The 14939-nt window shown below is 40.1% G+C and overlaps 1 protein-coding gene across 1 annotated transcript in view; it reads right to left on the bottom strand.

The window, feature by feature from the left end:
* The window catches only part of cacna1g (calcium channel, voltage-dependent, T type, alpha 1G subunit), a gene marked incomplete at both ends in the record, with an annotated part of 337957 nt that overhangs the window by 87913 nt on the left and 235105 nt on the right, over positions 1-14939 (bottom strand). The window contains 5 exons of the mRNA XM_079261395.1: positions 3257-3357; positions 5273-5452; positions 5667-5978; positions 6414-6592; positions 8997-9090. Of these exons, the coding sequence (XP_079117521.1) occupies positions 3257-3357; positions 5273-5452; positions 5667-5978; positions 6414-6592; positions 8997-9090 (866 nt within the window). The remainder of the gene's footprint in view (positions 1-3256; positions 3358-5272; positions 5453-5666; positions 5979-6413; positions 6593-8996; positions 9091-14939) is intronic.

Genomic DNA, 14939 nt, shown 5'->3' with positions numbered 1-14939 from the left:
CGTGATAAGGCCCAAACTTTTTTTATGAGGATGACAGCTCTATGCTTCCGTACTGAACTACTCAGAGCCGAGGCTTCGTTTCGTCCAGATCGCTCTTCTAGACGACATAAAACCGAAACTTTTTATCTCTCAGACACTGAAGAAGCATCAAATAAAACACTAGATATCTAACTTTATCCTCATGTTTGATAAATATATTGGTTTAAAATGTATAAAGTAAAAATTCTACTGTTTGCTAATGAGGTCCTGCGAAGCATGTGTGAGTTGTCAGAGTCATGCCTGAAGTAAACGGATGCTCTCAGATTCGGGATCCTGCCAGTCTGGTGATATCGACAGAAAATAAATCAGTGTGACCAGATGTTACGAAGTCACAGCACTGGGTTATTAATATGTGGGAATGAGATCGGTCCAGTCTCAAGTTATATCTGGGCAGCAATAATGAAAGGATAGCCATGAGACAATGGGTAAACTTCATGATTATAGCACGTGTGTAGCGTGGCTAATTTGACTTAATTTCAATTTAATTTAGTCTTGGGATGAACTATAATGATATCTCATGATCTTTTGAGATCAAGCACAGAGTCATAATTAGTCAGACAGTTAATTCACGTGGGTTAAAAATTAAAATATGGATACATAAATAACACATGAGCACAACTTAATGATCTTTTTTTTTTTTTACCAATTCGGTGGATGCTAATATCTCTAATCCAACATGATTTAATTCAATTTAATTCCTGACCAGCCATCGGTACGAGACAACAGGGTTTCCATCACTCTTAGAATTGTGCAAAACCAAAATATCACAATAAAAACTAATAACAAATAAACCCAAATAAAAGACATTGCATTTGCACTTCGTCAAATTTTTACAAAATATTGCTTTTATTTTGATGGAATTGCAGCTTATTTCACATCACGATTTAACAGAATCACTTTTATATTAAAACATGAATAGCAAAGAAAATAAAAGTCTAATTTCCTTCATGAATTCAATTAGATATTTAAAGGTAGTGGTGAAGACGGGCATCGAAATAACTGCGAGTCTATGGTGTCCATCAGTGGCCAAAACTCTCCCAGACAAGAGCCGGTTTTCATCTGTAAATGGATTGAGGGGCTTCAGATGCTGCAGTAATTATAACTACAGGTAAGTATTTTAACATTGTGTACATGTTTACTGCCCTCTTCTATGCTCATTTTAGGTTCTTATTTATATCTAGCATAGCTCCAACACCTATTAAACAAAGCTGGTGCCGCAGTTTTAAAGCTCACTTTAAAACTGGAGCCTTGTCCATTCAGAGACGTAGTAAAAATGCTGCAATGAATATGCCTACTGACGAGGGAAGTAGATATAGATGACTTATTGTAAGAACATAATTTTAGTAAAGCGATTAGATAACAATACAATCACAGACCACCATGTAAAAAGATCCTTAAAGAATAAATCTCTATTTGTAGGCATTAAAACAAGATAACACGAAAATCTTACTCATATTTTGGCCCCAATTTCAATGAGTTTATAACAGTTATCATAGCCAAAGTCTGACGTCATCATAGTAACACACCACATCTGTAGATATCTGCATTTTCCTCATCATATTAAATAAAACCAAACAAATGGGAACAATTCCATAAGTTCTCTAAATAATTACTGCATCAATGTTTAATTTATTTCTTTTTATTTATTTTTTATCATTAATCATCTAATTGATGTATCGGTGTAGGTCTTCTTGTTGTTACACCAGTAGTTCTGGTGTGATGTGCATAAGCTCTTCATCAATGAGGGGCTCTCTAATTGAATGTTTCATTTACAATCTTTAAATAGGACATCTCCACTTTCTCTTCGTCTATGATTCGTTCATCTTTGTTGTTCCACGGTGACCAGCCATCAGAGGACACTCATCCTCATATTACCAGCCTGTCATAACTGAGTTTGACAGCTGTAGTGCAGGGAGAGGTTGCCATATGACACAACTCATCATCCGCAGCAGTGCACATAGCACAGAGCGAGTGATCCCATAAGGAGCCCAGTTTAAGTTTGTTTGGTAGTCTTGCCAGAGGTTTCGGGAAGACAATGAGCCCCGCAGAGCTTCTGTGTACACACACTGGCAGGTCTATGTCTAATTTATAAGTTGTCATAATGTTCAGACTTGATCAAGATTATATAATTGACATTATTGGCATTTGTATTCTCAAGTCGTACGTCTGTTGGCAAAAATGGTTTTTCTGTCATATATGTGAAGAAAACAAGTTTATCTTCTGTTTTCTGTGTTTCCAAGGAGGGGGTTTATTCTGCCCATCTGATTGGCTGTTTGGAGGAAATGGACGGTGACGCGACCAGATTGATGAAAAGTTCTGAGATTTTCCGACAGAAAGCGAAACAGCCAGAGCGCTTTTCTTCAGACTGACTGCATGATGGTGTGGACACAATCCCTCAGTTGTAAACAAATGAAAACGGAATGAAAATGGGATTTTCTCATGGCCCCTTTATGAGGAACTCCTGCTTCTGTTTCCTCAAATTTAGAACGCTTCGATTCCCATCTGCTGCAGGAAAGTTGCTTACTCTCTCCAAGCAGTGATGCTGCGAAGAAGTTCGGCATCCAAAAAGACTCAGAACACTTACTGACGAGAGGTGGTGTCATTTTTCGCTTTGAGCTGAGATTGCTTTCTACATCCTCAGAACTACAATGGACATCTCCTAACTGTTGCGTGAGCCGGCATCAAACCTCCCACTGGCTGGGCTGTGTTTCAGACATTTAATTAGCAAGCGGTGGCAGAAGGTCAGGGCCGGCATGTTGCTCGGTGTTGCCTTCACCGCCACATTCTCCAAACAGACAGCGGAGACTTACAGATCAAAGGCCCAGAAGGGGAGAAGAGATGGATTTGGCACGTGGCTGAGATAACACGCAGCACTCAGTGGGAGAAAACTCCCTCCCTCCCTTCACTGCTGCTTACTCACCCCTGATATTGCAGAAATGTGCAGATAAAAGAGACTTCTGAAGTGATAATGTGGGGAGAAATATGGGAAGCAGGGGGGGTAAAAGAGGAATGTCATGCTCATGTTGCAGCAAAAACGATTTTGCCTTCACTGTCAGAATCCTCCACGTGACAGGAGGAGGCCTCAGTCGCGCTTTACATTTGAGGAAGCTGTTTCATTTGAGAATAACAACTTTTTCAGAGTGATCTGTATCCAGTAGCGAGGAAGAAAACACTTCTAACTCAGGACAGGGAAGATTGTCACAGTTGGGAATGGTACCTTGACTCTGGAGGGAAGAGGTAGAGCGACCAGGTATCTCTCTGTCGGCACCATTCGGGCTGTTTTTTCTCCAACCAGCGGAACATCCTGGCAACACGACTCTGCAGAGGAAAGTGGACACAACTTCCTGTAGCAGCTTTACCAAAGTCACCTTCCACATGATTTCAAAATGGGTTTATTGCACATATATCCATTCCATCTTGGTGTGTAAAGTCTCTGATCCAAGTAGATAGACTTATATTCTTTTTAAGTGGTCGTGAGCAATAGTTCTGAGCTACAAGCATGTCTTTAAAGTTGTTTTTTTTTTTGGGTTGGGGGTGGGGGTTGGCTGCATAGATTTTCAGATTTCCAGTCCACCAGTTCTTGTATATTGTAACAATTTTCAGATATTTTTAATCTGTTGTCTACTATTAACCAGCTTAATGCTAATCTATAACATGTTCAAGCACTCGGTAAGCAGCTAAATGAAGGACTGAACCCCTGTTGTGTCTACACAACAGAAGACTTAGCAAAGAGCCAACTTTGAATTGGATCTGAAGGCACTTAATTAGCAGCCTGTCACAAAAAAAAAACGTAACATTTGTTTCTGTATCTTTAGTTGGATCTAAAGACATCATTTGGTAGACATTAAATTGTACTTTTGCACCAACATGGTGATTCTTGGTATATCCCAGCGTGGGATATACCTACAGAAGGTGGTTAGGAGCAGGAAATGATGACATTACAAAGGACAAATCCAACAATAAACCAATATAGGACATGAAAGACTAATTATGACCCTCAGCTGATGCTTCTACTGTTGCGTCCTCACCAACTGTCTCATTGGAAAGATGACGTTGGAAATCATTATTGGAAAACATTGGAAACCATTCTTTAGGGACGGAGACAGGGGGGAAAGGCTGAGTGGTATGCCACATGAGACAAAAACTGGACTGAAAAGAAGTTATAACAGGTCTAATGGAGGGATGAATCCCTAGAGTCTGGACTTCCAATATATGGAAGTCGTGTAGAATCATCTGGAAAGAGAACAAAGCAAAAGGCAGCGAGAGGAGCTTTGGAAAGTCATTAAATATGTCTGGGGAAGTATTTCTGAAGAATACGTAAAGTTATGACAAGGCAACTTGAGCTGTATTATTACTAATGTTTGCTGGTTTTAATAAATCCTACACCTGTTTCCAGTTTTCCTGACAACAAATAAAGAAATGAGGAATGGACTCAGGAGTTTCATAGTTTAACTCGAAAGGCCTTTCGGCACAAACACCAAATATTTCGTCTCAATAACTGGAACGGCAACATTTTTCATTGAGTCAAAGTCAAATCCATCTAGCAATTTGACAAATTTTATATTTTCTAACTGATTTTGATTTTTCTAAATATTCATATTTGACAGATATACAATCAGAGAAGACGTGTCGATAGCCATGAGCTATGCAGGTGTCACTCTGCTCTTACTACTTCATTGAAACTTTCTATCACCATGGTCGAGTGTCTCTGTCATTTTTCTCTGCTTCTTCAAGCCAGCAGCTAGCTGCTGAAGCAGATCCTCAAATTGTCCCACTGACATCCTAAAGTCCGTCCTAAAGCGGCCGTGGTGGAGCTTCAGATCCCGGATCTCTTCGCTTTTCTGACACAGAATGTACCCAATGCTCTCTTTGTTTCTTTTCCTTTGCAGCATCAGCACAATATTGCCTTCGCGTGATGTGGAATCAGTTTTGGTTGTTGCCACGTTGCTGCTTTGTTTTAGAAAAGTAGCATCCCCCTCAGGGATGGATAAAGTATATTTGATTGTTTTAATTTGATTTGAATCTTCATAATTTATTTGTAATTTCACATCACACTCGATGCCCATGAAAGTCACAAGTTTGTGTTGTTTATTTCCATCTGTCCAATGTGTGAAGGCCTTTGTTCTGTACAATGGCATTTTTAATTGTAAGACAACCTAACAGAGTTTTTTTTAATGTCAGATTTACATAAACACTCTTCTAGGACTCAGAACAGACATGCATTCAGACTGACCAGGTTGGCTTCCTCCTCTACATTATCATCTTCAGTGTTTTCCTCCAAAGATACATTCGTGGAGCCGATGACTGAGAGAGATCCCTTCCCGTTGCAATCACTGTGCTCTGCGGGCCGTAAAAGGCTCAGAGAAGGGGGTCTGGCGCTGTGCATGCTGGCTGAGCGGTACATATGAGGCACCTATACAGTGGAAATAAGTACAAATATCTGAGTACATTTTTATTGTTAGACGTTTGTAGCGTGAAACTAAGACAATGATAAGAATTACAAAAAGGTTTTAAAAGATCAGCCGAACTAAAATACCTTCTTTAAATGGATTCAGTTTAGTTATTTTAGAATAATGAGAAGTTTTATAGTCTGAAGTGTTAACTGGTTGCTGGTGGTGGGGGTCTACCTGCAGGAGTGCATCGGCGGGCAAATCCATGGAGCTCCGAGTCTCCACAGACTCCATCCTCCTGTGTCGGGGTCCACCCTGAGACTGGGACATAGAGTCCGTCCTGGCTAGTGATGCGTCCTCTTCCTCCATCATCCCACCCTCTCCTCCCCCTTCCCCGTCGTCAGAACTGGAGTTCCCCTCACCGGATAAAAGCGACCGCCGCTCACCAGACTGCCGCCTCTGCCGTTTGTACGAAGGTGCTCTACCCAGACTATTCCAGCTGGATCTGCGGCTCCAGGGGGCCTGGGGGGACGTGCTGCGGGCGCTGGTCTGTGGCGAGAGGACGGCAAGTGGAGGACAGAGACATTTAAAGGCAAGAAAAAGAAAAATCTGACGTAAATCTGCAACGCTTTTGTTCCTTCTTACTGAAAATAAGGGCTTAATAAACTAAACTTCATGCTGACTGATGGACAGGAGGAGATTTAAAGATTCATATTTAATCTCCAACTCTTCATCATGACCGTCGGTGTGTCAAATAAAGAGTGGCAGTTGCGTGGCAGTTAAGTGGGGTATCAGACCGACGTTCTGCATTAATCATCATCAATCATAGAACAATCAAAACACAGCAGCGGGACACAAAAAAATCACTTCACACAGACGGTCCCGGGAAAGCTGAGTGGCGGCGGAAGTAACTCCTGGCAGACGCTGGTACTGGTTTACCACATGGGAACTGCCACAAGTCACATTTACAACAAATATACTGACCGGGGATTTGTCAAAGCAGGCTGGGTCTATGGAGACGTTGCTGCCTCGACGGGACTCGTGTCCCAGGACGGGGTCACCTCCCACCGGTAACTTGGGCACGGGCATTGGGGTGGCAGCAGTGTGGGTGATGAGCGGTGGAGTCAGGCTGTTCTTCATTTCTACATGTCCATTAACTGGCACTAGCGCAATGAAGAGGAAGACAGATAATAAAGTGAAATCGAAGGTAAAATAGTATATCTTACAGTTATATCTTAAATCTTATAAAATGAAACAACATCTTAGCATCAGGTATGTGTAGAGCTTAATGTATATACACACTGTTAAAAACTTTGTGTTTCCAAGTACAGAGTGAGGTTGTGGAACGTGCCTGTTCAAAAAGTCGTACAAACACATGGTTTTTACATGGCACAGGGAAGAAGAAAAGGGGTTTACATTTAAGTTTTTGTTATATGTAAATTATGTAAATATAATTTACATAGTAACTTGGAATACATCACATAAGGCTTCAAATGAAATAAGAGGATTAAATAAAACTTCTGCTACTTCATACTCCTTTCTGACTGTGTTCGTTTGCATTGTTACGTATGTAACAATTCCATGTAAAAGGCTAACATGTGCAAAATACACATTCAATACCATGAATATAAGACAAAATTAAAAGTAGTGTGAGGGTACATATTACTCAATAGCTTTCATAATCACATGAAGTATATTATATATATATATTTATTTTTAAAGGCAACTTTCATCTTTAAATAAAATGTTTTGTGTTACTTTGGTCTATAATGTTGCCTTAGTTAGATTAATTTTTAGATATCATATGTCTGGGCTTTGACTTGATATTTGCAGCATCTTGATTCTTTTCTTTTCAGCCATTTAGTTGTAGATTTGCTGCATCATCCAATTGCACAATCCAAAATTCAGATTTCCCTGAAATTAAGAGTATTTTTACCAATCATTTCACTTCACATGAAATGCTTTAGCCATGAGGGAGATGATCTCACATTTTACTCTAGCATAACTTGGCACACATAGAAGCTGACTTTATGACTGCACGGTGTCCAGATTTTGTGGCTGCAGAAATCATCAGATTAAATAATAAGATCAATCAGCAGCCCTCCGTTATTTACACTTGGTGTTTGCGCTGATACGCTGTTAGGTTGTAATGCACAGACCCACATCTTCACTTTGGTCTTATTTGTCTAAAGGACACTGTCCCAGAAGTCTGGAGGTTAGTTCAGTTGCAACTTTCCTAGGCTGTGCAGCCACGGTGTTTAGTTTTTTAGACAGAAGAGGTGTTATCCTTCAACTCTTAAACAAATGTACTTTAACATTTAACTTGCTAAGTGAAACCTGGAGAGTCTGAGACATAGCTTTTAGGTCCTGATCTTGTTTTAAACAAGCTAGGACATCAAGTCCTATGAAGACCGACAACTTTTCTGAACATTTCCTGCTTGTGAATAAGCTTTCTCCCTGCAAAACTGACTCATAATAACTTGGAAAAACGTTTATATACTTCAGACTGATATAACAACGACAGCAATCTCTAAGTCTTTTCTGATGTCTTTCCTCCTTGGCATTGTGTTAAACATACACCTGGATGTTTCAGATCAGCAAACTGCCTAAAGTTCTGCTTTTATAGAAATGCTGACAAGGGTATTTGATTAGCAGCTTCTGGCCACTACCTAGCCCTCAAACACTGCTTCTGAATAAAGTTATTTTTTAATTATTAAACACAAAAAGTAATATGTCATGTGTTTTACTAAAGTAAAATGTTAATTTAGAAAAAAAAAAATTAAAATAGTCTCACAAAAAACACATGAAGGCAAGAGAGTTAGCGTACAAGGCACACATGGCCGCATGCTGTGGACATACCCTCTGAAATAGAGTATTTAAATATGGATGCTTTGCACTGTTATTGAGCAACATGAATATTTCAGCGGAGCATTAATCTTATGGGATGCGTGGGAAACTATATCATGCTTGGCAGCAACACAAATACATAACATAAGGATGGAAATGCAACTTTAATAACACTAATTCCTTCCTCTTCCTTTATCCAAGGCCTAGAAGATGTATATAAGTCTCATCTAGCTATGCAAGCAGTTTTATACGCAGCATCTGAAGGGGCTGCAGAGGCGATGATACAGCGCAACTGGGGGCTGCTCTGCATACGGTCGAGTTTCCATTTGGCTTTCCAGTCTGCATGAAGAGTAATGCAGAGAGGTGATGAGTACTAGCTCACAAGGAATTATGGATGAGGATGCTGAACAGCTCAGAGACAGCCAGACACGTGCCTAATAACTGTGGTCAGACAGCCTGGGGGGGTAGGCTGAGGAGACCACAGCCATTGAACAGGTGGGAGGAGTTTGCCTGTTTCACATACTTTGCATACATTTTTTTTAAAAAGCACAGTGTCATTAAAATGCCAGCAGTAAAAAATGCAAAAAAAAACCCAACAAAAAAAAAAACAGATGATACGGGCTTGCTGGTGTTTGTAGTCATAAAATTCATACAGAGGTGAAACGAAGTGTTGTGTTGCACGTGCGGGATCATTATACGCCGTGCGTGTATGTCTCTCACCTGCAGAGGGCGACAAATCCTTCTTGCTGCCGTTCACGTCCTCCATACTTCGTGCGACAGAATCTATCTCCGAACCTGCTTTAGAGGCATCACCCTTGACACATAAAAACACACACAGTGTTACAAGAGAACAGCTGTGAAAATGCCACGTGATCTCACCCTGGTGGCGTCAAATACTGTCATGTCGCTAGGCGTCACAGCACAGAATGTAGCCTTTAACAAATCGTCAACGTACAGTACGGTTGAGTGGTTCAGTGTTTTCTATTTCTGTTTTCCTTTTATTGTTTTATCTTGTTTGCTAACTTAAACACCTAGCTAATCTAATTAAGTAGCTTTGATGTGTCACCCTAAAAACATTGTGAAAACAAAATATGCTTAAAACATGTTAAAGGCCTGAGAACACATGGGAAATGTATAAAGTAATCAAACGTGACCCCACCTTTGAACTAGAACATTGCCTTAGCTAATGGTCTTAGGCCAATGCAATGGCCTAAGCTAAAAGCCTTAGGCCATTGCATTGGCCTAAGGCTTTTAGCTAGCAACTTTAACTCATAACTTCATAACAGAAATGCCAAACCAAGCAGTTGCGATATTTCAACCTAAAGTAATACCGAGAGCAAAAATTTGCTTAAGTCAGAATACAGAAAACTACTTTTAGGAAAGGTCAAACATCATAATTCTGTGAAACGGGAACTGTGTAAAACAAGCAAAAACTTCCCCAAAAATGTAAAATTTTGCCTAAGCCCGCCTTGGAGCAACTAGCCAAAACTTGTCTAAAACATGAAAATGCATCATCCTTTCCATCCGTCCTTTTTATTAATGTTTTATTCCAATTCAGGGTGTTGGCAAAGACAGATGCAGAGAAAAGGGAGTCCTGATTAACTGTCTTTGTAATTAGACCAATTAGCATAAATTAAGAACTTTCAAATATAGTAAGTGTTGTATTGAAGTAAACATAGTTTTTGTGCCATAGCAAAATGGCCAGTGTCAACCCAATATCAGAGACAGGGTGGTGTCAAAGGTGTAGTCTAACCCAGCAATTTGACGACAAGGGGCAGGTACATCCTGGACATGTCACCAGTCCATCATCGGAGAAAAACAAACAGACAAACAACCACTCAAACACACATTCACACCTAGGGGAATTCAGAGTGACCAATTAACCTGACAAGCATGTGGACTGTTGGAGAAAGCTTGAGTACCGAGGTAAAACCTACACATATATAGAAGATACAAACTCTTCACAGAAAGAGTGCCACATTCATGGGCCCTGTGACTTCCTTCCACACATCCTCCAGTCACATTACACACCCCTTGTAACCTGTTCATGAATAAACACTAAAATAATGTTTGTAGCATTTTATTTTTGTTGGAAGATAATGTTGCCATGATTGGTGTGTTTGAAACTGTTGCCAACCTCTTGCAGAAACGATATGAAGCTTTACCTGGCAGTATCTGACGCCTTGAGAATGAGAAGTAGCCATAATATTTGTTTAAAGCTAGACTGAAGTTGCCTCCAAACTCAGATCCCTGCTCAGCTCCATCTACTCTCAGTATCTCACAGCTCTGATTCAGATCTGACCATGGATCAGGTGCTAGAGGCAACCTCACAGCGTGAGCAGAAAGGTGGGGGTTGTTGTCTCCTTGATCCCATAGGTCAGTGCTTGAAGGGTACAAGAGGGTCAGAAAGGTCAGAAAGGTAAAGTGTTGCCATGCAAGGAAAAGGACAAAAGTGTACACATTTTATGACCTGTTAACACCTATGTAAAGAGGTACAGTGTGGTTGCCAGGTCTGACAACACAAAGACACCAAGCATTCTCAAGCATTTATGATCAGCAACTCAGTCTGTCATTGTGTTGGACTGCGATGTAATAGAAACAAGTCTCATTTGCAATTCTTTCAACTTGCCTTTACTTTCCCAATTCTCTAGTTGCTCTCTTTTAGCCTCCGCTTCATGCTGCTTTCTACTTACAAGCCCATTAAAGTGAATCTCAGAGATTCTGCTTGTATTTGTTCTGCCACAGCAGCACCCGCAGGCATCATTAATATGTGCAAGGATGCCAGGTGAATGCTGGATTAGTAGGATGCCGGCCCAGTGAGTCAGACCTCTGTGGCAGCAGGGAGAATAAACTTTGTTGCAGAAAAGCCTCGGGACTAAATCACCATGGACTATTTCTTGATATTACAAACTATTTTTTTTATCCTTTCCATGAGCATTAGAGAAAGTCAAAGTGGTTATGGATATAATGCATGTTGTATTTGTTTACTGCAGGCGGTCATAGTATTCTATCTTTTCGACAACAATTAGCATATTTCCGCAGAAGTTAAAGACACTTTATTGTGCTCTGGACTGTTGTCCCCTGGCCTGTGAAGCATGGAGAAATTATGTAAAGAGAGTGAATTCTAATTAACTGGTGGGTCTATCAACTAGAGGGCTACTTGAAGTCTTCCATGCATTTGCATATTTCAGAGTGCGCCAACACTGTTTTAGAATACAGGCTCACAGCAGGCAACGAGGAGCACCTGGAGGTATCTTGTCACCGCAACAGCATTAGATTACAGGTTCTAAAATTAGTACCAGGAACATTAATGGCTAAGTTTGTTCCTGTAAATAAAACATATGGTGGGGGTTGTAGGGTCCATTTTGAGATATTTTATTTTTTGTGTTTAACAAGTTTTTCGGTCCAACTGACCAGATGGCTAGTTTGGTCATGCCATTAAAATATGACCCACAGAGGCTTCTTCTAAATTATATCTCTGAATTAGAGAAAACATTAACGTCCAATGTAAAAACAAAAGTCCTGTTAAAGATACAAACTGTGTCCCAATTCAGCGTCTGCACACTTCAGATTCATAGGCTGCACGCATCTTGATGACGCACCACCAAGCACTGTCCCATTTGGAAGGCTGCTTCGGATCCCTGGCTTTCGGTCCTGCAACTAGGTCCCCACACCTCCATGAACCCTGACAGATAGATACTTTAATGAGGTAATTATGATTAAATAATTACAGAAAAATTAACGCAAGAATAAAATGAACAAACTGTGGAACATTTGTCAGTGCACCATTCCCTGGTACACTAATTACACTGATACAAACTGCTGACGAGAAACTCAGCACTGTGCTGCTTTATTTAGCAAACTTTTTCAGAAACTATTTAAAGAACAAGCTACTCTCAACAGCAACTTTTCTGGTCACATTGAAGACGTTTTGTTGAGTTATTTAATTCACTCTTCCTTATTAGCAGCAGCGTTGCTGCGCAAGCACCTCCCCCGTCAAAATAAGCAAGAAGCAAGAAGCAAGAAGCTCGGTCCTCATGCAGCTTCAAGCTGCAGCCAGTGGGAGGTGATCATCTCTGCTGCATGACCAGATGGAAGCCACAACACAGTCTGGCATACAGTCAGATAAAAATGTCCAATGACGAGTGTGGACAAAAGCATTTAAAAAGTTTAAAGTACTGTAACATTTTGTGGACTGGAGCTTTTTCAGTTTTTTGGGGGGCAAATGTTGTCATTGTTGATTCTCACCAGACTTTGGGTAATTTCTTTGAGGCAATTCAGATTTTATTAATCAAAAAATAAACTCCAACGATCAGCTCCGTTTTGCTACCATAGGAAGACAAGGTGGGTAAGCAGTGGCATTGTTTAAATTCTGACCCACAGGTAAATGTAAAGAAATGAAATAAAAAATTCTGGCTCCACTTTCTTACGATTCTTTGATATTTACGTGTGTTTCGTGGAAGAATGGAAACACTTTTGTTGCGTCGATATTGTATCTGCAATTGCTAGGCAACAGGGAAATTGAGCACTATGGGTAATTCTTGTACACTAGGCTGTCCCACTTTACTATCAATAAGCGGCTTCTGATTGTGCAGACTATGGAGTGTCCTATGCAGTCAGACTATGTAGGACAGTCAGACTGTCCTACGCAGTCAGACTGTCCTACGCCCTTTGTGTTTAGACTACACACAACGTGAAGACCCTGAATTGGGAGACAGTTAAAGATATGGTCAGTGGATGGCATAATTACACACAAGACTTTGAACCATCAGTTCATAAACCTACCTAATATCTGTAAATAATCCATTTTAATTCCCAGGTTATGACTTTTAAATGACATGACAACACTTTTGTCATTTTCCAGTTGAGTTGAAGCAGTAGAATTACTAAAGTCAAGTTATATATATATATATAAAGTACTTGGTGACAGTTAAAAAGTAACTTTGTCAGCAGAGGTGTCCTTTTTGTGTCTGTACTATTAACCTGTTTGGTTTTCTTTTAAGGGATTGGCTAGAGTAATTCCTGTGGGGGTTTATAGCCATAGGAGGCAGAAGCACCGTGTCCGCCGCTGCCAACACCTGCATTGCTGCAACTTTTAGTTTCATTGCATGTGAGTTAGGTTGGAGTCTCATGTAGTCATGTTTTAGTTTCTTATTGGTTACTTTTAGTCTCTAGGTTAAGGAAGCTGCCCAGCTTCTATGGCCCACGGCATTGGCTGGTTTGAGTCTGCCCCTGTCTTGTATTCCTTTTGGTCAGGGCTCCCTTCTTTTTTTATTTTTGGTGACATGATAGTTCTTTTAAAACATTTCTGCTTGGTGGCGGTGTCATATGCCTTGTTTAATTAAGGGACTGTATTAAATGTCCAGATGTTGTTCATTATTAGTCAAATGAAGTTGATCACCATACTTTCTAGCCTGGTTAGTTATCTACTGCACCCTTGTAAAATAGAGAAAATGAGACACTTCATGTTGATTGATCTGAGTTTAATTATTTGGACCAATGACATAAAGAGACCAAGCTGACCAAGGATCTGCTCTATTTCTTCTGGGTGTCAGAGATGCAACACTGCACGGAGCTAATGTAAAAAAATCCTACATAAGATGGCAGCAGAGACATTAATCCAGCTTTGACCTGAGCGTATTCTGTAAAATTTCCTTCACTTCCTCCTCGTTGCTTTTCAAGCCCACATTTTCCTTTCTTTTTTGTCTTTCTGAATCATCTTCTCATTGTTTTTCTTTCCTCCCTTTTTAATCTCCCATTCTCTTTCTAATATGTACATCTTCCTCGTAGGCAGAAGAGCTATAATTTAGCCGTCAGGCATAAAATCTTCTAAGAAAAGAACACGCCAGAAAATATTAAAAAATTTAGCTTACAATAACAGATTGAATAAGGGGAGACATTTCAGTTTGGGTTGATATTCACACTGAGACAGTGGAAGGGAGCAAAAGAGAGAGGAGAGAATTGCTGGAACTCTTGGTTTTGACTATCATTGTTAGTATAAATGCAATGCATTCACTAAGCAATACAAACTAAGGATTCACTGGACAAAGCAAAGGTGGGTTTAATCATTTAAAGCAAGGGGAACTCGTGGAAATCCCTAATCTGAAAATAGCTGGCTTGTTTATTCTCAGCCACCTCAATTTAGTTATTGACTTTGGAGCAGGAGATGGGCGAGATCAGGCCTGGATCTGATTGCGAGACAATAATTGACACCAGCAGCACAAAGGGGTATCTCAATTACATTTCTTCAAAAAGGTTTGAAATGGGGGATGGAGGCTGGCTGTTCATGGCAGGAAGCAAAGTGATTGTTTCTATATGTGTGCATGTGTGTCCAGCTAAATTATAGACTGCAGCCTCATTTTAGACATTGGCCCAGAATTGGATTGAGATACAGTCTAACACCGAGGACTTAATGATCTTCACAAGCAAAAGCAACTTATTTTTCCTCTGTGTTCAGATAACATTTACTCTAATACATAGTAGGGATGATAAATTTGGATGATGAAATAGATGTTTTGATTATATATTTGACACTATTCAAATGATAATACTGAAGAACAACTGGTAAAAAGTTTTGTGTTTTCTTGGTTTCAAGATTTCATATCCCTCTTGGATTAATATGCAAGAGATAGAATAAGAAAGTCTGTTTTCAGAGGGACCAAA

Source organism: Telmatherina bonti (assembly GCF_933228915.1).
Source record: "Telmatherina bonti genome assembly, chromosome: 21".
Lineage (NCBI taxonomy): Eukaryota > Metazoa > Chordata > Actinopteri > Atheriniformes > Telmatherinidae > Telmatherina > Telmatherina bonti.
This window is presented reverse-complemented; position numbering and strand designations above follow the sequence as displayed.